This window comes from Petaurus breviceps, unplaced genomic scaffold (assembly GCF_028583685.1).
Source record: "Petaurus breviceps papuanus isolate PSGF00001 unplaced genomic scaffold, PetGlider_PUasm1.0 227, whole genome shotgun sequence".
Classification (NCBI taxonomy): domain Eukaryota; kingdom Metazoa; phylum Chordata; class Mammalia; order Diprotodontia; family Petauridae; genus Petaurus; species Petaurus breviceps.
In genome coordinates, this window is record NW_027185896.1 from 17,398,046 (window position 1) to 17,425,082 (window position 27,037).

General features: G+C 36.4%; 1 protein-coding gene across 10 annotated transcripts in view; it reads right to left on the bottom strand.

The window, feature by feature from the left end:
* Window positions 1–27,037, bottom strand: part of MAP4 (microtubule associated protein 4) — a 229,887-nt gene that overhangs the window by 78,794 nt on the left and 124,056 nt on the right. For all 10 annotated transcript variants that reach the window (XM_069095953.1, XM_069095951.1, XM_069095958.1 and 7 more), the window contains one exon: window positions 650–763. In XM_069095953.1, coding sequence (XP_068952054.1) covers window positions 650–763 — 114 coding nt within the window. The remainder of the gene's footprint in view (window positions 1–649; window positions 764–27,037) is intronic.

Genomic DNA, 27,037 nt, shown 5'->3' on the forward strand with positions numbered 1-27,037 from the left:
CCCTGTGCAGAACTGGGGCTTCATAAGTGTTACATATTTGTACTTTATATCCATTCCACATTATTTCACTTAATCCCAACTGCCCTCCAAAAAATAAAAGAAAAAAAATGCTATTTGTTATATAAGATGTCTCTGGGCAGGAAGAAAGGTCCTGAAGGAAAAGACAGTGATCTAAGACATCAATTAAAAATTTGTTAAAAAAAAAAAACCTTGAGGAGAAAAATGAAAGAATTAGATGATGACTAAACGACAAAATTTAAGATTAAGAAAACTGTAATAAATTGAAGGGTAATCATGGACAAAAAGCATGTTAGTGTTACTTTTTAAAAACTAAATATCAAAATATAAACCAGAGTTATAATTTTATCTAAATTTGATTCCTAATTTTATTTGTAAGATTGTTATTAAGCTTAAAATATAACTTTTGTATCATATATTCTTGCTCCTCAAATTTCTCATTTAATATTGACCCCACCATGCCTATATTATGTCAGGTCATCTCAATTAGATTACCTCTTTGAAAACAGGGACTGTATTATTTTCGCATCCTTATATCCTAGAATCCAGCACAATACTTTACATGAAGTAACTTCTTAATAAACATTTGTTGGATATTTTAAAAAAATTAATAGGAATGGAGAAACTATACCAATATTATCATTTGAAGAATCCACGTGCTCAGCAAATGGAGAGCTGTTCACCATTGCAGGAGAGACAAACAGCAAATCTGACAAGATCTGACCCTGGTACATCTGATAAGGATCTGAAATAGATATGGAACAAAAGCTAAAACTTATAAGTAGATAACACTTTTAAGATCAAGATTGACATTCTATTTTCCTAGAAGATGGTACTTATTATGGATTCCCTATATAATCCTTACATCACTGTAGAAAGAAGGTGAACTATTTAAAAGCTGGTACAATTCAAAAACTACAACAAGCTCTGTTAAATATTTTTTGATAGTCACCTACACAATACATAACACAAATCAAATTCAACCAAAAATCCCTGCTCTCCAGGAGCTGATAATCTAAAGATAATTATTTTAATCATAATAATTATTTTATTCAAATAATTATTTTAATCATAATAATCATTTCAAATACTCCATTTCAAAACTTTGAACAGAAACATTGCTAATTTTATACTGTATAAAATATGAACACCATATATTCCGGGAAGAAAGAGAGACCATATAGAAATGATTATTTGGATGGGTAGGGTGTAAATGGGAGAGGAAGAAAAAAATCTGAGATTTCCCTAATGCTGGGAACCACCACTATGGACCTGCTACAAACATGGATCAGCAATTCTCAAGATCCAGTCAAGATGGCTAGGGCATTAAGAAGTTAAGGAACTCATTCTTATTCACACAGGCATATGCCTCAGAGGCAGGCCTTGAATGCAAGCTCCAAGGCCAATTCTACATCCACTAAACCAATTGTTCCTTAATGTATACATGAAAAGTAAATAATGACTATGAAAAATGAAAATCCATCTCAGTAATCATGTCCCCCACATATATTTAGATCAACAGGCTGCCACCCAGGTTTAAAATGCACTAATTGGTAAGGTAAGAAATATAATAAATGAATTAATATATAAATTTTTATCAAATATTATTGTGACTTCTGGTATTATAAAACTTATTATATAATTCATATTATATATTATATAAAACAACTAAAGAGAGGCAATTAAAGACGAAATGATCTAATCACTACCACGTCATAAAGAAAGTAGAATCACAATAACCATTTAGAATAAAAGCAGAGGGAGCAGCTGATACTCAGAGAAAGAAAGCATTCTAAGCTTAGGTAAATGGAGCAAAAATGAGGCCAGAGTGAATAAAAAGTATGGAGTTCTTGCTGACAGCATTACCAGATAGCCTTCTGGCAGATTACATCAAAATGTAATGGCAGTCAAGCATATAAAGAATTGATCTCTTTAAAAAAGACCCACATCCAAGGAAAGCTTTGTAAAGCAAGAGCCTGGACTTTTACCAAACTTCTTATTCCCACAGAATGACAACAATTACCTATAGCATAGATATAATTATATAGACTGATAGTAGCTACAAGATTTTTAAATACTACAAAGGAAGGAAATAGCAGTTACAAGATTTTTCAGAGGCAGTACAGGCCATTCCATTGAATCGGCAGTAAGAACAGATGGATAATCTGGCACATAGGAAGACATAAAACTACTAACTTCAGAGGCATTTAAGAGTACACAGTATTGTATGGGTCCTCCGGAAGAATGTAGAATTCTGTGGGACAGGATGTGAACATGCCCTTCTCCTCACTCAGGGATTCTGCATAATTTTACATTTTAAACAGCTGACCTAACAGTGTATCATCCATTTGGCACCTTTTTACCAGACATGCTATGAAAAGAATACCAGGAAAAAACTATGAAAAACAGCCAAATGCCTATAGATATATATATATATATATATATATATATATATGTATTTTTTTTTTAAAGCAATAGGGGTTAAGTAACTTGCTCAAGGTTACACGGCCAGTTATTTCTGGGTGTGGTGCTGAGTATCTGAGCCCAGATTTGATCCAGGTCATCCTGGAGCCGGTGCTCTTACTCGCTGAGCCACCTGGCCGCCCCTAATTAGGCAATTGGGGTTAAGTAACTTGCTCAAGGTTACACAGCCAGGTGTTTCTGGGTGGGTGCTAAGTGTCTGAGCCCAGGATTCGATCTCCAGGTCTTCTCAACACTGGAGCCGGTGCTCTTACTCGCTGTGCTACCTGGCCGTCCCTCAAATGCCTATATTTTTAAAAGCATTTAAAAAGAAAAAAACATTTTACTGAAAGATAGTAACTTTTGATACAACATACATATTCATAATAAACCTGCTGACTCACAAGAAGCTGCAAACATTTTAAAATTGATTCCATATATAATCCTTACATCACTCTAGAAAGAAGTTGAACCATTTAAAATCTGGTACAAATCAAGAACTACAACAAGCTCTGTTAAATATTATAGAATGGGTATAGGGATATATATTATTCAGCCTGCATAAAACTTATTTTGGTAGCATCATCTATACTCAATCTCAAAACCGGTTGGTCATTTTCAACATTTAAACACTTCTCTTAGAATCTAAAACTTAGCGCTTACCCCAAGGACTATGAAACTGTTTTATCTATGAAACACTATATTGGGGAGGTGTGAAGGTTTATATAGTTTGTATTAATTGTATTTCAACACTATTGGTTTATTTTTGATCCTAGGTACTTTATTTTATGAAGTTTACAACATTACTCTAAGAAAAGTTCCACATTCTTCACAAAACTGCTAAAGCAGTCTGTGACAAAAAAATAAGAACACTTGTTTTAATGGAAGATTAAAAAAACAACTTCTCCCAAATCCTGACCCAGCCTATCCAGGAGGTATTCTGTATAATTCAGTACTGAGAATATTCAAAGAAACTGCTAGCATATTAAATCCTACAACACATACAAGACAAACATTATTGAATCTTGGGGATGCTGTAGCTAGAAAGGCAGGCAAGAGAAACTTTTTTTTTTTAAAGCAATTGGGGTTAAGTAGCTTGCTCAAGGTTACAAGGCCAGTTATTTGTGGGTGTGGTGCTAAGTATCTGAGCCTGGATTCAATCCCCAGGTCATCCTGACACTGGAGCCAGTGCCATTACTCGCTGAGCCACCTGGCCGCCCCAAGAGAAACATTTTTACAAATAGAAAATGAATCTTTTTGTCTGTCCCAAAAAATTGTCTGACAAATTTAAGTGCGAAACGTAGTAACCCCAAGGCTGTGTGCTGAACCTAGAAGTCTTTGGTCTTCACATCTTCTCTTCAGTGATCTCATCAACTCCCATGAATTCAACTATTTTCTTTGCAGATGGCTCCCAAATCTGCATATGCAGCATTCATTTCTCTTTTGAGCTACAGTTCTGCAACTCCATCTGTTTGCTTAAAATCTCTACCTACATGGCCCACAGACTTCTCAAACTCAATATATCCATAGCAGACTTCATTCTCTCCCCATTAAATACAACCTTTCTACCTCCCTAATCTGTAACTCATCACTTCCCTCTACCACATCCAGAATTAGTTGATGAATCTTGTCAATTCTGCCTCCTCAATATCTCTTACATTGGTCCACTTCTTTCTATTCATACCCCAACACCCATAGTCCAGTCTCGCATCAATTCAGCCTCTTAGTCAATATCTCAGCATCAGCATCTCTCACTTCCACAATCCATTTTCAACAAAGCTGCCAAAATGATATTCCTAAATCCAAGAACGTATCATTACACTCCTTAAGAAACTTCTGGGTCAAGATGGCGGAGTAGAAACATGACTTACTCGCAGCTCGCACTCCCACCTCCCCCAATTCATATAAAAAATTATTCTAAACAAGCTTTGGAGCTACAGAACCCACAAAATGATAGAAACTAACTTCCCAGCAGGAAGGCTCCAGCTCAGCACTCTGGGAGTCAAGCCACACCTGAGCCAGTGGTTTTTGCCTCAGGGTGGAGGCAACTTCAGATCACCAGCAGCTGTGGTGGTTTCCAGAATTATCAACACATAGATGCTAAGAACAAAGTGAGAGGTCAGTCAGTACAGTGAAACTTTTCTCAGTATGAGAATACTTGAAGGAAATAGAAGTGTGTGTGTATGTATGTATACATACATACATGTATATGTCTATGTAGGAGGGTATATGGGCATATGAATATATATGTGAGTGTATGTATATATGGGTACAGGTATACATAGACAGAAGGCACAGGGCCAATTTAATGGGAAGGGATGATACTTATAAGGTGAAATTGATAGGTGAGAGGATGTTATTGGAGAAGGCATGGATGTCTTGCAATCTGCTCTGCTGAGGGAGCAGCTGTACCAAAGAGATGGTGGATTCATGCAATAATGACATATATGTGACATGTGACATTATATAAAATGTTATTCCTTGTTTGCCAGAAAGGAGAGAAACTAAAAATAAACATATACTATTTTTAAATAGCTAAGCAGTTACTTCAGAGTTAAAATGGTTCATATTTTGGCTAAATGCCAGATACATGGAAAACCCACAAGACAAGGGTACAAATCACATTAGGTAATGAACTTTCAAATCCTTAGTTTAGCCCTGAGCCTCTCTTCTCCCAGGAACTGTGCTGACAAGGAAGCATGACAATGCTACTGCTCCAAGGCATTTTCTACCATGATAAATACAGACAGTCTTTTCTGTCAGGAAATTTTTTATTTAAGCATTATTTTATAGCTTGGTATATAGCTGGATTTGCAATTAAAGGACCTGAGTTTGGACTCTCCCTAGCCTACTTATTGCCTGTACTCTAACCCCTGATTGATACCACAATTCCCATACTAGTAGTTTTATTAAATTAATTATTATTAAATATTATTATTATAGATATTAATATATCTAGTAAATTAAAATTTTTTCAACATTCTTTTGTTAATCAATTTCCAAATTCACTTCCGAACCCATTGAAAATGCAAGCAATATTTATCCATTTAACATAGAAACCTAACATAATTAAGCACAGAATTTCATATCAAATGACTTCGTAATTTTTAAAATATTTTTATTTTTAATTAATTTGGTTATTTATTTTTAGTTTACAACATTCAGTTCCACAGTCCCTTGAGTTTCAAATTTTCTCCCCCACCTTCTGCTCCCCCCCCCCATCATGGAGGCATACACACAAATATAGGATCTACAAATATCTTCACATTAATCATTAGTCAGATTTTAAAGGATTATAACCAATGGAATGATCAATGGGAAAGAGAAAACAAGACAAGAAAAAGAAACAGAGCAAATAGTTTGTTTCAAACTGCATTCAGACTCTGCAGTTCTTTCTCTGGATGTGGATATCTCTTCTGATCATGAGTCTTTTGTACTTGTCTTATAACCTTACATTGCTGAGAGGAGTCTAGTCTATTGAGGTTAGTCATCACACATACGCTGTGTCTATGATTGTATACAGATTTCTCCTGGTTCTGTTCTTCTCACCCAGCATTAGTTATGGTCTCTCCAGGTGATTATTAAGTCCGTCTGCTCCTCATTTCTTAGAGCACAATAGTATTCCGTTACATTCATATAGACAACTTGTTCAGTCATTCACCAATTGATGGGAATCCCCTTGATTTCCAATTCTTTGCCACCACAAAAAGAGCCGCTATAAATATTTTTGTATATACAGATCCTCCCCCCATTTCTCTGATATCTCTGGGATATAACCCTATAAGTGGTGCATTGCTGGGTCAAAGGGTATGCACTTGTGTATAGCCCTTTGGGAATAGTTCCAGAATGCTCTCCAGAATGGCTAGATCAGTTCACAACTCCACCAACAATACATTAGTGTTCCAATTTTTCCACATCCTCTCCAGTATTTATCATTTTCCTGTTTGGTCACCTTAGTCAATCTGGCCAGTGAGATGTAGTACCTCAGAGTTGTTTTGACTTGCATTTCCCTAATCACTAGTGATTTAGAGCATTTTCTCACATGCTTATAGATATCTTTAATTTCAACTTCTGAGAACTGCCTGTTCATATCCTTTGACCATTGATCAACTGGGGAGTGGCTTGTATCCTTATAGATTTGACTCAATTCTTTGTATATTTTAGAAATGAGGCCTTTATCAGAGACATTGGTTGCAAAAATTCTTTCCTAATTATCCACTTCCCTCTTAATCTTGGTTACATTGGCTTTATTTGTAGAGAAACTTTTCAATTTAATGTAATCAAAAGTATCCATTTTGCATTTTATAATGCTCTCTTAACTCTTGTTTTATCATAAAATCTTACCCTCTCGATAGATCTGACAGGTCTATCCCTTGCTCTCCCAGACTGCTTAAAGCATTAGCCTTTATACCTAGATCATGCACCCATTTCAACTTCATTTTGGTGAACGGTGTAAGATATTAGTCTATGCCCAATTTCTGTCATCTTATGTTCCAGTTTTCTCAGCAGTTTTTGTCAAATAGTATGTTCTTATCCAAAAAGCTGGAGTTTTTTGGTTTATCGAACAGTAGATTATTATAGTCATTGACTGCTAAGTCAATGACTATAATATGTAACCAAAGTACACTGACAATGTACCCAATCTATGCCATTGATCCACTGCTTTATTCCTCAACCAGTACCAAGTAGTTTTGATGACTGCTGCTTTATAATACAGATTAAAATTTGGTTTGGCTAGGCCACATTCCCTAGCATTTCTTTTCATTATTTGCCTTGATATTCTGGCCCTTCTTCCAAATGAATTTTGCTACTATTTTTTCTACCTCTACAAAGTAATTTTTTGGTAGATTGATTGGTATGCCATTAAATATGTAATTTAATTTAGGTAAAATTGTCATTTTTATTATATTAGCTCGACCCAACCATGAGCAATTGATGTTTTCCAATTAGTTATATCTAACTTATTTTTGAAAAGTGTTATGTAATTGTGTTCATATAGGCCCTGTGTCTGTTTTGGCAGGTAGACTCCCAAATATTTTATAAAGTCTACAGTAACTTTAAATGGGATTTCTCTTTCTATCTTTTGCTGTTGGATTTCATTAGAGGAATGCTGAGGACTTATGTGGGTTTATTTTATATCCTGCAACTTTTGTCATATTTATTTATTATCTCAAGTAGTTTTTTACTTAATTCTCTAGGATTCTCTAAGTATATATCATCATATCATCAGGAAAGAATGATAGCTTAGTCTCTTCTTTGCCTAATTTGATTTCTTTGCTTTCTTTTTCTTCCCCTATTCCTGCTGCTAACATTTTAAGTACCAGATTGAATAAGAGGGGTGATAATGGACATCCTTGTTTCACCCCTGATCTTATTAGAAATGCTTCTAGCTTATCCCTATTACATATTACTTGCTGATATAGATGCTACTTATTATTTTAAGGAAGACTCCTTTTATTACTATACTTGCTAGTGTTTTTAACAGGAATGGGTGTTGTAATTTGTCAAAAGCCTTTTCTGTATCTGTTGAGTTAATCATATGGTTTCTGCTAGTTTTGCTCTGATAATGTGATCAATTATACTGATTGTTTTCCTGTATTGAACCACCCTTGCAATCCTGGAATAAATCCTACCTGATATCAAAGTGTATTATTCTCATGATAAGTTGCTGTAGTCTTTTTGCTAATATTTTATTTAGAATTATTTAGAATTCATGAGGGAAATTGGTCTATAATTTTCTTTCTCTGGTTTGTCTCTTCCTGATTTAGGTATCAGCATCATATTTGTGTCATAAAAAGGCTCCTCCAATTTTCCCAAATAGTTCATAAAGTATTAGAATCAATTGTTCTTTAAATGTTTGGTAGATTTCACTAGTAAATCCATCTGGCCCTGGAGATTTTTTTCCTAGGGAGTTCATTGATGGCTTGTTCAATTTCATTTTCTGAGATGAAGTTATTTAAGTAGTTCCTCTTCAGTTACTCTCAGCAAATTATATTTTTGTTAATATTCATCCATTTCACTAAGACTATCAAATCTATGTGCATACAATTGGGTAAAATAATTCCTAATTATTGTTTTGATTTCCTCTTCATTGGAGGTAGATTCATACTTTTCATTTTTGATACTCGTAATCTGGTTTTCTTCTTTCTTTTTTTTATCATATCAACTAAGGGTCTATCAATTTTTTCATAATACCAGCTCTTATTTCTATTTATTAATTCAATAGTTTTTTAATTCAATTTTATTAATCTCTCTTTTGATTTTCATTATTTTTAACTTAGTATTTAATTGTGGATTTTCAATTTGTTCTTTTTCTAGCTTTTTCAGTTGCATGCCCAATTTATTTACCTCCATTTTCTCAGGGATTTTGACCTCCATTTTATTCAGGGATATAAAACTTCCCCTAAGAACTGCTTTTGCTGCATCCCACAAGTTTTGGTATCAAAGTTGTCTCATTATTGTTATTCTCTTGAATGAAGTTACTGATTGTTTCTATAATTTCCTGTTTGACCCACTCATTCTTTAGGATTACATTGTTTAGTTTCCAATTAGTTTTTAGTCTATCTTTCCATGGCCCTTTATTGCATATGATTTTTATTGCATATGATCTGAGAATGATGCATTTAATATTTCTGCCTTGCTGCATAGAATTGTGAGCTTTTTATGCCCTAGAATGTAGTCAATTTCTGAGTATGTGCCATGAACTGGTGAGAAGTATATTCCTTTTTATCCCCATTCAGTTTTCTCCAGAGATCTATCATACCTATGCTCTCTAAAATTCTGTTCACCTCCTTAACTTCTTTCTTGTTTATTTTGAGGTTGGATTTATCAATCACTTTTATTTATCAACTTATTTTATTTATCAATTTATCAAAACACTGCACTGAATTGTGAGGTTTTTATGCCCCAGTACATGGTCAATTTTGTGAATATTCCATGCCGCTGAGAAGAAGGTATATTCCTTCTTATCCCCATTCAATTTTCTCCAGAGGTCTACCATATCTATCTTTTCTAAGATACTATTTACCCACTTAACTTCCTTCTTGTTTTTTTTTAGGTTAGATTGATCAAGCTCAGAGAGCAGAGGTTGAAATCCCCCCATTAGTACAGTTTTGCTATATTATTTCTTCCTCTAACTCCCTTAAATTCTCCTTTAGGAATCTGGATGCTATACCTCTTGGTGCATAAATGTTTAGTAATGATATTGCTTCATTTTCGATGGTGCCTTTTAGCAGGATACAGTTTCCTTCCTTATCTCTTTTAATTTATCTTTTTAATTAATATTTTTGCTTTTGCTTTGAGATAAGGACTGCTACCCATGCTTTTTTTTTTTACTTTAGCTGACACATAATATAATTTACTCCAGCCTTTTACCTTTACCCTGTGTGTATCCCCGTTTCAAATGTGTTTCATGTAAACAGCATATTGTAGGATTGTGGTTTTTAATCCTTTCTGCTATCCGCCTCAGTTTTGTAGAAGAGTACATCCCATTCACATTCACAGTTATGATTACTATCTGTATCTTTCCCTCTGTCCTATTCCCTCCCCTTTTTATGCTTTTATTTCTCCCCTTCTCCTTTCCCCTCCTTTTTTTCCTTTTGACTGCTACCCCCCTCATTATTCCCTCCTTTCTCTACCCTTTCCCCCTTACTACTTCTTCCCTCCACTCTAACCATCCCCTCCCTTTTGTTAGCCCTTCCCCCCTTCTACCACCTGTAGGGTATGATAGATTTTTATGCTTAATGCATTTCTTCCTTGAACCAAGATCGATGAGAATAAATCTCATGCAATGCTCCTCTCCCTCCCCTCTTTCCCTCTATTATGATAGGTTTTGTGTCTCTTCAAGTCCTATACTTGACTGATTATATTATTCCCTCCTTACACCAGAGCCAATGAGGGCAAAGCTCATATAATGTTCATCTACCTCCCTTCTTTCCCTCTACTATAATGTTTTTATGCCTCTGTTTGGCATAATTTACCCTTTTCTGATTCATTCTTTCTGCTTCTTCCATTGCAGTCCCTTTGCACTCCTTAATAAAGTTTTTATCATCATTTTGTTTAATTTATACCCACATTCTCTATCTATATCCCTTTTAAATGTCACAATAAGTATAGAATTCTCAGTATTAACAGGTGTCAGCTTCCCATATAGAGATGTAAACAATTTGTTCTTATTCAGTAACAAGTTCCTTGTGTGTTTTCCCTATTTACCTTTCTCTGTATCTCTTGAGTCTTGTAATTGGGGACTGAATTTTCAATTCAGCCCTGGCTTTTTTATCAGGAAGGTCTAGAAGTCCCTTATATCACTGAATGACCATCTCAGTTGCTGATCCTTGATTGTAAATCAAGCTCTTTTGCTTTGTGAAATATATTCCAGTCCCTCTGATCTTTCAATGTAGAAGCTGCCAGATCCTGTGCGATCCTCACTGTAGTTCAGCGATATCTGAATTGTTTCTTTCTGGAAGCTTGTAGTAATTTTCTCCTTTACCTGATAGTTCTAGAACTTGGCGACAACATTTCACAGAGTTTTTAGTTTGGGAAATCTTTCAGGAGCTGTCGGTGGATTCTTTTTATATCTATTTTACCCTCTAGTTCTAGGATTTCAGAGCAGTTTTCCTTGATGAGCTCTTGGAAGATGTTGTCCAGGCTCATTTTTTCATCATGATTTTCCAGTAGACCAATAATTCTCAGATTATCTCTCCAGGATCTGCTTTCCAGGTCAGTTATTTTTGCACTGAGATATTTTACCTCTTTTTCTAATTTTTCATTCTTGATGTTTTATTTCACTGCTTCTTGATGCCTCATAGAGTCAATAGCTTCAATTTGGTTGATTCTAATTTTGAGCAAATTATTTCCTTCAGTTAATTTTTGAAGCTCCTTTTCCATATGTTCAGATTTCACTTTTAGTTCACACATTTTTCGTTTTAAGGAGCTGCTTTCTTCATTGAAATGTTTTTCTATATTTGCAATTTTGATTTTCAAAGAATTAGTCATTTTATCTTCTACCTCTCAAATTTGGTTTTCAAAGTCCTTCTTGAACTCTTATAAGAAGGCTTTCTGTACTTGAGACCAGTTCATATTTCCTGTTGAGGCTTCAGCTGTGGATGTGGAGCCAATGCTGTCTCCTGAATTTGGTTTCTCCTGCTCACAATAATAGGATTCTAGAGGCTTTGTCTCTACAATCTCTTTTTTACCCATTTTGAGGCAAGGCCTTAACCATGCCCTTCCTCTAGGCCTCTCAAGCCTTTACCAGCTACAACAGATCCCAGCCCTGCTGTGATAGGCCTGGAAATGGCCCTTGCAGTTGGTGGATCAACTTGCCACCATGTAGTTCGAGCCTCCTCCAGGCCTCCACACTGCACCAAACCCGAGTTGTCATGACTTAGTCATTTCAAAGACTATCAATTTTTTTTTTTTAATTTTCTGGACACACTCAAATTTTTTCCCCAGAACAATGGGTAAATTTTTCTCAACTCATCAAAATGAAAATAACAATGGATATAATAAAGGAAAACCTTTATACACTGTGCAGTGTAGTTCAATAGAGTAAGTTAGAAGTACCCTTAGGAACAGTGCTCAAAATAACCAGCTTCCTTCCAGAATCATTTCAGAGTCTCTTGGACATACTGAGATTAGAGACTTTGCCTCATCCTATTCTCTCTCTCGTTCCTCCCTTCCCTCTCCTTTTCTCCCTCCTTTTAACCTGCATTCAGCCCTTAAAACTCAACAACAAAAGACAAACTCCCACAAAGGAATAGCAATCATACAAAGAAATATTTCCATTATATACACAAGACATTTAAAGGGTCAGATTCAAAATAGTAATAATAAATCAATTTTAAAAACTCCAAAGGAAGAATCAGTGTATATGATGCAACAGGAAATAACATTTATTTATTTAATAACCGAATTAGCCTTATAGAATCTCCTAATAGGAGATTCAGAGAGGTTTCTATTTTTGTGAAAAAGAAAAATGCTTAAAAGAAAAGGTCACTAGTCAACATGAAGTATCATTTATATTCATTAGCCAAGCAATACATGCCATGACAAGAGATTAGAAGGAAAGGCTTTTTCAAGGTAAAATGTACCATTTCTATGGCTAGTTGTTGTTGTTGTTCACTTTGAGAGTCACATCATGTTAGTTATAGTAAAACATAGAGTGAGACAGAAAAATCATAGCAATCAATCAGCCAACAACCCCTATATGCCAGACCCTGCATGGGTAGGGATGAAAAAAAAAATGAAATAATCCCTGCTCTTGAGAAGTTTATATTCTACTGGGGAAACAACATATGAAGTATAAGTAGGCTCAAAAGAGAAATAAAACATCCCATCCTTAAAAAACCTTCGCCACAACCTATAATCTCTGAAGCTACTCTCTCCTCCCTTTCTTAGCCAAACTAGAAAAATCCACATACAATCACTGTTTCTACTTCCTCACCTCTTACTCACACCAAAGAGTTATGTGAAGGGGTGTAATGTCTAATGAACATGGAAAGAAGGTGTAAAAGGAGTATGAGCTTTAAATGCCAAACAGATGAGTTTGAATTTGATTCTAGAGGTGATAGGGCAGAGCAGTGACATGGTCAGACTCATCCTTTAGGAGTATCCCTTCAGTCACTGGGATCAGGAGGGCCTGGATAAGGAGAGCTACAGAGTGGCAGGAGCCTAGAACCAGGATAGTCTCAGCTTCCTGCCTATGGCAGAGTCTTATGTTGCAGGCAGTCTCTTCTCGACCTCCCTCTACCCCCACTTTTCTCCATCCCACCTCCCTTGATGTTTTATGGAAACCCAGAGCTGCTTGGGACTCTGCTAGTTCATCACGAGCTGCAGAATGTTCCTTTTTGACATCTTTATCCCATCTACACAACTTCCATAGACCTTCACTATGGGAATCAGCATTCGGGATATCTATCTGGAAAAACACCTGGATCAGTTTTTCACAGCATCATCCATAGAGCCAGATGTACCTGTTATTGAGCACAGTCCAAGTGGAGAAGAAGTTTTTCTCCACTGGAACACATTATTGGGCGTTCAGTTATGATAATGACCTGGAGGATCCCACACTAATGACTCCCCCTTCATCTGAAATGCAGTAAGGTTCTGTGGAAAAAGGTAGAACTTGAAGAAATCTAGGGAAGTCAGGAGGTAGAGATGAGGAGGGAAAGATTTACAAGCATGGAGGACAATCATTGAAAATGCTCAAAGGCAAGAGATGGAATAAGACATAACAAGAGCAAGGAGGCCAGTGTCACTGGTTGATGAAAGGGAGTAAGGAATAAGAAGACTGGAAAGGTCTGAGGGAGTCTATGATGTATGGCAACAGGTAAGATGAATGAATCAGAGATAAAAGCAATAGGGTAAATTTTGTTTCATAAATATCACTAAGCATCTACAGTATAAGACTCTAGTTTATCTGCAAAGTATTACTTTATTACAGGCTTATATAACTGTGCCTCTTTCTTCAGGAGAAAAGAACATGCAAACAAATAGCTAGAATGACTGATGATTCCCTGAGTGTGATCCCCGGATCCAAACAAACTCTATTAATCATTGGATCTGACCTTATGTCACCTATCCATGATTGGCATCTTCAAGGGTAAAATGCAATCTGCTCAGTCTAGATTCTTGTGTTTGCAAAAAACTAGCTTTTCTTTGGGTGGTCTGCAAGCAAGAGAGGAAAATATTACTGTGAAAACCAGACCAAAGGGTGGAACTGATATGGAGGGACATCGATTTGCTTTTTTGTTTTTTTAAGATTCCACAAGTCATTTATATGTTTCTGAAAAATGCTGTTTTAGATTAGGGGTAAATGAGATCATTAGATATTGATCCTGGAAGACAGAGAACTGGCCAAATCTTTTTTTTTTTTTTTTAAAGAATACAAAGTACCACTGTGTACTAACAAATAGAATGTACTTAAGAATAACTTAGTCAAGGCTAAAATAACAAATAACTCCTTTTCTTTAATCAATGAGTTCAGTACCTAACTGATAACCTTCCTTCTCCAACACAGACCTAGAGAGAATTCAACATCCTGACAGTCCCTGAAATATCCTAATCTCACAGTCTTCAACTTATTTCCCATGACTGAATCCTCCATTTTATCTCGGCTGGAGCAATTGTCATTTACTCGATCTTGACACCATCCCAAAATGCACCACTTCAGTTCATAAACTCTGAAATTTCCTTAGGTGATTACAATCTGTCACTCAACCTCTTCCTCTGCATTGAAACCCCAAACCTTATACCTTGTCCTAACCATTACCTCTAATGCTTCTATTCCTTAGTTCTTTCACAGGTCATTCCCCACCCACCCCTGCTCCTGCACAAACTATATCCCACTCCTTTTTTCATTATGACTCCTTGGTGAACCAGTTCAACTCTACATTGCCCTCTCCTCTGGAGTTCTTTGTCCCCTTCATCTTATTACCAATATTGCTCTGCCAAGTCTCATCAGGGGATTACTCCCACAGCCCACTCCCTTTGCTCATACACCTGCTACTAAAAGAAGCTGGGAGGAAAAATAATGGAAACAATGCAAACTGGAGCCATTATAAATGTACGTTACATAAACTCCACTAGGCCCTAAAGTTGGAAAGGAAATTGCCTGATTAACTCAAACCGCAGCTAGGTGGCCCAGTGGATAAGGGCCAGGGCTAGAGTCAGGAAGATTCATTTTTCTGAGTTCAAATCTGGCCTCCAACACTTAATAGCTATGTGAGCCTGGGCAAGTCATTTAATCCTTGCCTCAGTTCCACTAAAAGAAAGAGATAGGTTTAGCAAATGCCAACCCCACTAGACAGGTACCCTTGATCACACTGAATTCTATTCTTCTCTGGAACCTCACTCTCCCCCTAATTTTCTATTATTTTAAAATTCAATTAATTATACTTTACTTTCAGCTACTAATTCTCTTCCTCCCAACTCCTAACCTTTAAAAAAAAAACCACATGCAAGAAACACAAAATCCATTATATACATATATGGTCAAGCCAAAATAAATTTCTGCATTAGACATATCCAAAAAAACAAAACATGGCTGAAACTACATTCTAAGTTCATCATCTTTCTTACTGAAGGACAGTGCTATGGCTAGCACTTTCGAACTGTGGTTGGTCACTGTATTGATCAGAGTTTCTAACTCTTTCAAAGCTGTTCAACCTCTTCCCAATTGATAGCTACCCGTCATTTTCCAATTCTTTGCAGTCAAATATATTTCTATACATAGGTCTTTTCCCTCTTTCTATGATCTCCTTGATCAAAGGGTATGCACAGCTTAATAGCTTTTAAGGCATAGCTTAATATTACATTCACAGTGTGCCTATTTTCCCATAGCCTCTCCAAGATTTGTCTTTTTCCTTTTTTGTCAACTTACCCAATCTGATGGGACTAAGGTGGTATATCAAAATTACTTAATTTGCATTACCTTAATATAAATTAGAGCATTTTTTCATATATTGATCATTTATATTTCTTCCTTTGAAAACTGCCTATTCAGAGTCGGCTAGATGGCGCAGTGAATAGAGCACTGACCCTGGAGTCGGGAGGACCTGTGTTCAAATCCAGCCTCAGACACTTGACACACTTACTAGCCGTGTAACCTTGGGCAAGTCACTTAACCCCAACTGTCCTCCAAAAAGTTAAAAAGAAAAAGAAAACTGCCCACTGACCATTTTTAAATTAACTTGCTCATTTTCAATCTCCACTGCACCACTGGCTCCTTTCTAACTGCCTAAAGCATGACAAGAAATATCATCCTTACAAATCCTTTATTTGATCCTATAACACATTTTCTATAGCTCTTTCCCCTTTTGCAGTCAAACTCTTAGGGGGGGAAAAGTCTGTACTAACTGACTACTTTTTCACCTGCTATTCCCTTCTTAACCCTTTGCAATCTGGCTTCCGATTTCTTTAATCAAGTTAAACTGCTCTCTTCAGGGTTACCAGTGGTTTCTTCATTGACGAATCCAATGTCCTTTTCTCAGCTTCCATCCTTCTCTACAGCATCCGACATAGTAAGCCAGTGATCCCTTCTTGACATTCACTCCCTTTCCCTTCCTAATGGTTTCTATGACACTCTTGTTTCCTAGCTCTGCTCCAACCAGTCTGACTGCTCCTCCTGTCCCTTCGTTGCTCCCTTTGCTGTGTTATCATCCCTATCTTCCCTCCCAACTGGGAATATAAACCATGAGGTTCTGTGGGAAGTCCATTTATTTCATTTTCTTCACTTTTCCTTGACTCCATGGCTTCAAATGGGGGGCAGGGGAGAAGGAGAAGTGTGTGTGTGTGTGTGTGTGTGTGTGTGTGTGTGTGTGTGTGTGTGTACACAAGGCATGTTTCCTGAACTCTAGTCTTATGTTATTATTTACCTATTAGAAAGGCATCATGATATTAGTAAAATGAGAGCAAGAAATGTAATTTGACAAACAGTTCAAACTCAGGATCTATTTCTTATTAGATACATAACCTTAGGTGAGACTTGTTGAGCCTTAGTTTCTTTATAATTAAAATGAGGGAAATGAATAAGATGAACTAAAACATCTACAATCCAACAAGATATTCCACAGAAATTGCAAATTCAAAGCATCCAAAACAGAACTCATTGTCATTTCTCCAAGCCCTATCCTATCCTCTTCCTAAACTGACCCACTGCATCCAACTATTTTTCAGGTCTAAAATCTTGGAATAACGCCCTAATCTTCCTCTCATCCTTCATATTCAATCAGTTACCAAGTCTTTAAATTCTGCCTCCACAGTATATCAAGGAGGTAAAATCCAACACACAAGGTTAAAGTGGACAATGATTTGTTGGGGGAAAGGGGTGTCATTTCCCTTACAAGAGGAATAAAAACCACAAGGTGGTGCTAGGTGTCTGAGCAAATGTATGCATCTCTTTAGACAGAAGTGTTCATCAAAATGTCCAGGCATTGCCACAGTATTTTGTTCCAAGGAAAGGTCAAACCACAGGTCGGTATATGAGTGTAGAGGGCTTATAATCATGGAGAAAGTGGAACTCATCAGTGAAAGAGAAGAAATGTATTTATTGGTTATATTCTATGGTAGATCCTTTTATGTAGGGGGTGCAATGGAGAGACTGCTAGTCCTGGAGTAAGGAACACTCAACTTCCCTAGTTCACCCGAGTTCAAATCTAGCTCTAGACTCTTATTAGCTATTTGACTCTGGGCAAATCACAACCCTGTTTGCCTCAGTTCCTCATTTATAAAATAAGCTGGAGAAGAAAATGGCAAACCAGTCTTTGCCAAGAAAATCCCAAATGGGGTCATAAGTAAAACCTAACATAAACTCAACATATTGTTAATGTATTACTATGAATTCTTTATACTTTCTTCATTTTCTCTTAGGGGAAAATGTAGACTGCTCTAAACTGGATATATGTATTATTACCCTGAGTGCTTTAATAGGATGTAGAGGACTACTTTACACACATTCTGGAGAGCCACACTGGAATGGAGATTTAACAAGCCAAAGAGTGATGAAACTTCTGGGTCATCCTCAAACTCCCATACCAAACCAGGTCTGTATGAACCAAGTAATGTTGGCATTGATAAATAACATGTCCTTAATGATGTGTGAACAAGCATCCTTTCCCTAAGTATTTACTAGCCCACTCATACCACATAACAAATGGTGAATTTTACCTTAATAGCATCTCTTCAATATACCTTCCTCCTGACACTTTTAAAATCCTGAGGAAGGCTCTTATCACCTCATTCCTGGACTAGCAAGAAACCACTACATAGTCTTCCTGTCTCAAGTCTCTACCCACACCACTGTCAAATTTATCTTCCTAAAGGGCAGTTCAGACAATCTCACCTCCCTATTGAATTAATTCCACTTACTTTTTAATCATCGCTGGTAGCAAATATAAAATGCCCTGGGCTAACCTAGTGCTTTCCTGCCTGATTATTCTTTTTACACCATACTTCCTTCTACAATTCAGTGACACTGGTCTCTGCTGCTTCACCATCTCTTAACTATGCATTTTTCACTAGCTGTACCTTATGACAAGAATTCTCTCCCTCCCTCTGTCATCTCCGTTTGCCAATATTTGTCAGGTACCAGCTAAAATGATGAGAGTCTTCTGCAAGAAGACTTTCCTGACTTCCCCTTAATGCTAATTCCTTCCCTGGTTCCAACATACTCTGACAATGTTTGCACATGTTTGTTTGATTCCTCTTTCTCCCATTAACCCTAGAAGGCTTGAGAACAAGGATTGTTTTTCTCCTTTTTAAAAGTATCTCCAGGGTTTCCCACAGTTCATGGTACAGAAGACCATTCATTTATTTAACATTAAGATGCTTAAAAAATGTTTCTTGACTGGACTTGATAGACCTGAATCAAATCCCTGGTGTTCATCTTTTAAAATATGCTATTTATGGCAGGTCTTATGGTAACAAAGAACTTGGAAATAAGATGTCCTCCAACTGCAGAATGGCTAAACAAATAATGGTATACAAATATACAAATGATGAAGTAAGACAGTTTCAAAAAAAAAAAAAAACCTGGGAAGACTTTTGTAAAATGATAAAGGGAGAAATGAGCAGAACCAGGAGAATTATTTCTATGATAACATTATTGTAAGTACAAATAATTTTAAAATTCTAGTCAATGCAATGATAAACATTGATTCGAAAGGACCCAAAAGGAAACATGTTAACCATATGCTGACAGAAAAGTGATGGATTCCAGGGACAAAGTGAGTGATATATCTTTTGGAACAGTAATTAAGAAATTAATTTTACTTCAATGCAGGTATTTGTTATAAAAGTTTTTATTTTCTTTCCTTTTATTCCCCCTGTGGGTAAGGAAGAAGCAAGAGGGAGAAAAAAATAGATTTAGGTAATTTTAAAAATTTAATTACAAAAGAAAAAAAAAGATGCACAAATGTGATGAAACCTTGACACCAGATGATGGAAGAATGATGGGGAATATCTGAATAAAGGTTAATGGGGAAAAGTGATTTTTCCCTTTGAAATATTCTATTTATCATTATGACAGATATACAGATGAAAAGCTCTACAAACAAACCACACACAAGTCTGGCACAGAAATATGATGTAGTAATAAGGGGACTTCAATTATCCAGATATCTCCTGGGGCTCTTTGCCTAAAGTTGCACAGCTATTAATGACTTGCCTTGCCTTAATGATAATTTCATTACTAAAAAGGTAGAGGAACCAACATGAAGAAATTCTATTCTGAATCTGATCTTACCAACTTGAGAGGAAGGAATCACTGCGGTGAGGACCTTGGAGGATATTGAACACTTCCTTTTAGAGTTTGTGATTCAGGAAATTAAAGCATTCATCAGATGACAGATGTTTTAAAGTATGAAGAATAGAATTCAATAAATCCTCTCCACCTACATAAGGGTCTGGATGTTACTAGCTACTTGGAAATGACATTCCTTTTTTTTTTTCTTTCAAACATTCTCCAACTAGACTTTTGGCTAAAAATCAAATGTAGCATATGTAACAGAATGAGTGCTACCCTTTTGCAAAATATCCTTTCCTGTTTTGCCCTTCCAAAGCTGTCCTTGATAATCATTTTAACCAAATTTCACTTGCATTAAAATTAGGCAAAGTGGAAAATCGTTCTACCCAATTATATAGATATATATAATTGATGCCAACATTTTCTTATGTGAGCAATTTGCATCAGAGGTTAATAAATTTAAAGACGAACGACACCTAGTTGCCATTCTCTTCAATCTTCTCATTTTACATAATTGGAGATTTGGTGCAAAGAGGTTATGATCTTTCCACCGGCACTAATTAGCAATTGACAAAGCCAGAATTCTACACAAGTTCTCTACCATAAATCATACCACTATACATTTCAACAACGCAGCTTACAGACAGCCCTACAAACCCTCTTATTGTTGGTCATACATACTCTCTTATAGATGACCTCAATGAGTCCATTTGGATTTTAAGATCTGCAACATAATGGAAACTCACTGTAAGGAAAAAAAATGCTATCTTAAGAAAGTAGGATCTAAATTTGGTGCAGCTGATTTCTATTAGTTTCAAGAGAACAGGTGAGATTAACATAAAGAAGAAGGCAAGATGCCTCTCTATGGTTTCTGAGGATGGAGGTAATAAAAGGAGAGAAAAGAGGCTTTTGTTAATTTCTCATTATGAGAGTACAAGAGTAATTTTAACATATGATCATATGTAGATCAACTACATATTAAAGATTCCAATTCCCAGAATGACAGACCATAAATAATCCACAACTGAAGCTCAAATTTAACTATATCTGATAGTTAAGAGCAAATCAGAACAGGATATAGGATATCAAAACAAGAATGGTCTCATTTGATTTTAATGACAGGATACACTACATGGCTAATTAATTTTTTATGTCACTGCATAGAGCTAAAATGCACTATTTTGTATTCTTTGATAGTGATGAAAAACAAAGACCATCTACCAGATAAGAGAAATTTACATCCATTGTCATTTATGACCCACAATTATACACTAGAACCAATATATGCAAACATATACAAAATCCTACAAGTTGGAATACTGTACACTGGCAGGAAGAATACTAACATCATGAATTATGTGTTGTCAAAGCAAGTTATTCTTTTTGTCCTCTAACGTTTTCCTGTGTTAGACACATCCAGGTTCACCAGAAAGGACACCAAAGCCAGACAACCAGGGTCCAAATTCTAATTCTGACACTCAGTTTTGACATTTCTTAAATGGGGGGGGGGGGGTTTCCTATTAGATTCATGTGAAGACAATTTGAGCTCTCTATATATGAAACTATGAATTCAGCAATCTTAACATTTTTTATGCTTCGTGACAATTATATGATACACTAAAGCTTACGAGCACTCTACAATACTATAAGGTCCCCAAAAGGCCAGCCTACGTCCTACCTAAATTTGTAATTTCTCTCAGCATATAATACAACTCTCTACACAGTGGATGTTTAATAAATGTCTCCTGAATAAATGAGTAAGATATGATAAATGTTTTGTGGTTCAGTTTGGCATTTTTAAATGACAGCAAATTGCAAATTGAGCATTGGTACATTATAATGAGCAGGGGTATCAGTTTTTCAAAATTCAGTTAAAATCTAAAGACATCAATTTTATACTCCAAAAAAAATCAATATGTACAACATAGTATCAATTTAATGAATCTTGAAATTCAAGACAGTCAGCCATTCTGAACAATCTTTTCATATGTTCCCAGATCAAGAAGAAAATATCACAAGCATCCAAGAAGAAACAATTTGAATATTGTGGAGACACAATCAGGATAACACAAGTTATAGCAGCTTCTACATTAAGGGATCTAAGGGCTTGGAATATGATATTCCAGAGGTCAAGGGAGCTCAGATTAAAACTAAGAATCACCTACCCAAAAAAACTGAGTGCAATGTTTCAGGGGAAAATGTGGTCATTCAATGAAATACAGGACTTTCAAGAATTCTTGATGAAAAAAACAGAGTTGAATAGAAAATCTGACATTCAAATACAAGAAGCAAGAGAAGCATGAGAAGGTAAACAGGGAAAAGAAACCATAAGGAACTTATCAAAGTTGAACTATTTACATTCCTACACAGAAAAATGATAATTGTAACTTATGAAACTTTTCTCAGTATGAGGATAGTTGAAGGGAATGTATATATGTACATATATATATACATACACATATATGTCTACATAAGAGGGTATTGGATACCCTCCTAAGTGTGTGTATATATATATGTGTACAGGTACACATAAACAGAGGGCACAGGATCAAATGAAAAGGAAGGGATATTTAAAAAAATGAACTTAAGAGGTGAGAGTGGAATAGAATGAGAGGAGATAAGGAGAGACAGAATAGGGTAAATTACCTCATATAAAAGAGGCAAGGGAAAACTGTTACAATGGAGGGGAGAACAGGAAGGCAAAAGGGAATAGGTCAACCTTACTCTCACTGAATTTGGCTTAAGTAGGGAATAACATACACATTCAATTGGGTATCTTACCCTACAGGAAATATGGGGGAAGGGGATAAGATGGGGGATTATAGAAGGGAGGGCAGACTGGGGGGAGGGTAGTTAGAAGCACCCACTTTTGAAAAGGGACAGGGTCAAAGTAGAAAATAGAATAATTTGGGGGTTGGGATAGGATGGAGGGAAATATAGTAAGTCTTTCACAATACATACACCATGGAAATGTTTTGCATAACTACACATGTACAACCCATATTGAATTGCTTGTGTTCCCAGTAAGGGTGAGTGACAAGGAAAGAATGGAAAAAATCTGGAATTCAAAGTTTTAAAATGAACTGTTTAAAAATTATTATTATTGTTGTTGTTCTTGTTATTTATTTTTACATGCAACCGGGAAATAAGATATACAAACAGTGGGTTATGGATATCCATCTTGCCCTACTGGAAAGTCAGAGGGGGCTTGGAGGAGGACATAGGAGACAGCAGATTGGGGGAGGGGATATTCAATGGAATCCATGTTTCGGTGTGGTGGGTAGGGGAAAGATGGGGAGAAAATTTCTGACTCAAAATCTTGTGGAAATGAATGTTATAAACTAAAAATAAACATAAAAATTTTTAAAAATTATTTTGAAAAATTAAAAAATAAACATAAAATTAAAAAAAAAGAAATAATTGATGGGGTGCTTGGGATCTGTGTCTGTAAAATCAATTTGTAGTATCAGTTTGTAAAATGCATTTGTAAAACGAGTCTGTAAAATCACATTTCCCCCTTCCAGCCTCAGAGCATTAACTCTGCCCCTTCCCCCTGCCAGCACTCTGCCCAGCAACAACTCATAAACTGTTTATTTCTGCTTGGAACAATAACAAGCTGCCCCAATGAATCCTTTAATGCACTATCTATAGGTTAACTCCTTAGCCAATTATCCACATACTGAGTCTCCCTTAGCCTTGGTTCCCAACATCCATCTTGTCAAACATGACACTGATGAGTGGCAGACTAGGCACTTCTCAGTCAGCCCTTGACAGCTAGCTGACTTAGTGAGGTTTCAGGCCTAAAACCACACCTCCAGGTAGCCCCACCTTGGGCGATTTCCCAGTGAATTATGGGCAATAAGCCTGCCCAGCTGACATTAAAAGTGCATGTTCCTTTAAGCACTGACCACTCTTTAACTCCTCCCTAATCCTACCCTTACTACCTAGTTAGCATAACTGACACTTAATTTACTACCTAAACTCCTTAAAAACTATGCCTATGTCTCCTTTAAGTTTGCAGCCTAATAATAAACTTGCAGGTCCCTTAAGGACCCTTGCCCACTGTAAAGCGTAACAATAAACTTTTACAATTCTGACTCCAAGTCTGCCTGGGTCTACTGAATTCTTTTCCAGACTGAATCACAGGCATTCTGGACTCTGATAAGGATCAGAGTTCCCATATAACCGATTGCCACCCCCTATCAGAATCATGTAAGCAAACCAGTACTTACAACAAGCTGTCATGGTCAAAAACAAATTTTGGAGAGACCAGGTTAAAAAAAAAAAACTCAAGCGAGATAAACTTAAAAGTGGAAATCAGAGTTCCATAAGATAAATCTCCATGTATGAAGAGATAACCTCTGATGCGTCCCCATCCTTTTAAGAGAGGAAACAAATACACAGTTTCTCTGATACAGGTCTCATTGCTAAAATATATAGAGAACTGAATCAATTTTTTAAGAATACAAGTCATGGGGGTGGCTAGGTGGCGCAGTGAATAGAACACACGCCCTGGAGTCAGGAGGACCTGAGTTCAAATCCGGCCTCAGACACTTGACACAATTACTAACTCTGAGACTTTGGGCAAGTCACTTAACCCCAACTGCCCTCGAAAAAAAAAGTCAATTCCCCAGTTGATAAATGATCAAAGGATACAAACAGGTAGTTTTCAAATAAAGTAAAGCTATCTATGGTCACATGAAAAAAGTTCTTTAATTAGAGAAATGCAAATTAAAACAACTTTGAGCAACCATATCACACCTATCCTATTGCCTATTATGACAAAAAAGGAAAATGATAAATGTTGGAGATGAGGCAAAATGAGAACACCAATGCATTGCTGGTGGAGTTGTAAACAGATCGAACCATTCAGGAGAGCAATTTGGAACCATGACCAAAGGGCTATAAAACTGTGCTTTGAGCTATGCAAAGGATTTGATCCAGGAATACGTACACCAGAGATCATAACAAACAGAAAACGTACATGACCCCCATGTACAAAAACATTTATAGCAGATCTTTTGTGGTAGCAAAGAACTGGAAATTGAGGGGATGCCCATCAATTAGGGAATGGCTCAACAAGTTGTGGTATATGAATGCAATGGAATACTATTATTCTAGGAGAAATGATAAGCAGATCGATTTCAGAAAAACCTGAAAAGTCTTATATGAACTGATGCTGAATGAAGTGAGTGGAACAAAGCTAACATTGTAAACAGTAACAGTAACACTGTGCAACGACCAGCTTTGAGGGTCTTAGCTTTTCTCGGCAATATAATGAGCTAAGACAATTCCAAAAGACTCATGATGGGAAATGCTATCCACATCTCTAGAAAGAACTATGGAGTCTGACTGCAGATGGAAGCATACTATTCTTTATTTCTGTATTCTCATGGTTTTCCTTTTGTTCTAATTCTTCCTTTACAACATGACTAATGTGGAAATATATCTCATAAGATTGTACATGGATAGTTTATACCAGATTGCACACTGTCTTGGGGGCAGAGGGCAGAATTTAGAAACTAGAAAATCATATAAAAGTTAATTTTCAAGACTTCAAAAACAAAATCTCCCGTGCCAAGGACAGGTGCTCCTCTCCGCACAACCCTGCCTCTGAGCACACGTTTTGGTTCTTCCCAGACACGCACCGTCTGTCTGCTTTTCTTTGTGTCCCCAGCTCTTAGCACAGCCCCTAGAATTTAGTAAGTTAAAAAATATTTATCAAGTGACCGATTACATTAGGTGTGCAGGGTCACCTGGTTAAACAATGTCACAACCTGGACTCAAATTTGATTTTTATTTTAAGTATCCCTAGATATTTGAAGATTTTTCATCTCAACTTCAGTCATCTGTACTTAGGTATTATTGATGAAATATGTATGAATTTATTTAGTATTATGTCTAATGTGACAATTCAATGTAATGACAATTACAATTGTAAAGACAATAACAATTCATAATGTAAAAACTTTCCTCCCTGCCTAAAACAAAAATACTCACATAGAGCAAAGCAAAACACAGGATTTCTCTGAATAGCCTCTAGAAATTATTTAAGTACTCATTGAACATTGTTACTAAGAGAATAAAAACCTAAACATTCAGGATTTTATATATGATGAAGTGATAAGAAAATGGGTACTGGAGTCCAAGGCCCTCTGTTCATGACCTGCTTCTGGTGCATAATACTCAATATCACCCTGGACAAGTCACTTACCTTGCCCTCTGTGGTTTACTGAAATGTAAATGTAAATTGAGAGGGTGGGACTAGGTGACTTCAGAGATCTCTTCTCACTATTTAAATAAAATTAAGAGGACAAGTGTGTGTGTGTGTGTGTGTGTGTGTGTGTGTGTGTGTGTGTGTGTGTAGAGACACACTGGATATTCTGGGACAATATCAAGAAAAGGAAATATGATTCAACAAAGGCAAACCATGCATCCCAATTTTTGCCTGAGAAAATATAGACAAGGGGCAGCCAGGTGACTCAGCAAGTAAGAGCACCAGCTCCAGTGTCAGGATTACCTGGGGATCAAATCCGGGCTCAGATACTTAGCACCACACCCAGAAATAACTGGCCATGTAACCTTGAGCAAGTTACTTAACCCCGATTGCTTTAAAAAAAAAGAGAGAGAAAGAAAATACAGGCAACTGTGATAACAAAACAGAACTGAATCAAAACAAATTGTACCAAAATATCTTGAAGGTATGGGTGAAGAAAAACCAATTCACAGTCCAAAAAAAGATCTAGAATCTCCCAACAAACATGGAATGTAGTCAGAAAAAAAAAAAAACAAGGGGACAGAGTATCTGAAAAGCAGAATCAAGAGAGCAGAAAAAGTAGGTAAGATTTCAAACACATGGGAATTACTTACAGTGGGAGTCAGGTTCTAGCTGTGCTAATGATAAATTTCAATAGCCAGCATTTCATATCTGTAATAATCCTTACACACAATTACTACCAGAGAAACATCATACAACTGGGTGGGGGAAGGGAGAGAAGAGGAGAGGTGTTCATGGAGCCACTAATTATTACAGTCATCTCCCAAATAAATTCAGCAGAGATGAGACAGGGGGAGACACTAGAGTTCATCCAGCTTGAATGTCTCATTTTACTGTTAAAGAATATGAGGATCAAAAAAGTTAACTGAGTAGCCCAAGATTACATATGAATTCGTATTTACACCCAACCCGTTCTACTTCCCAACTTCACATTTCTGCTTAAGATACCACAATGCCTTCAGTCACTCAGGTTTAAACCGAACTTGACTTTTCTTTTACCATCCAGACCCATTCAGAGACTAAGTCATATCAATTGTATCTCT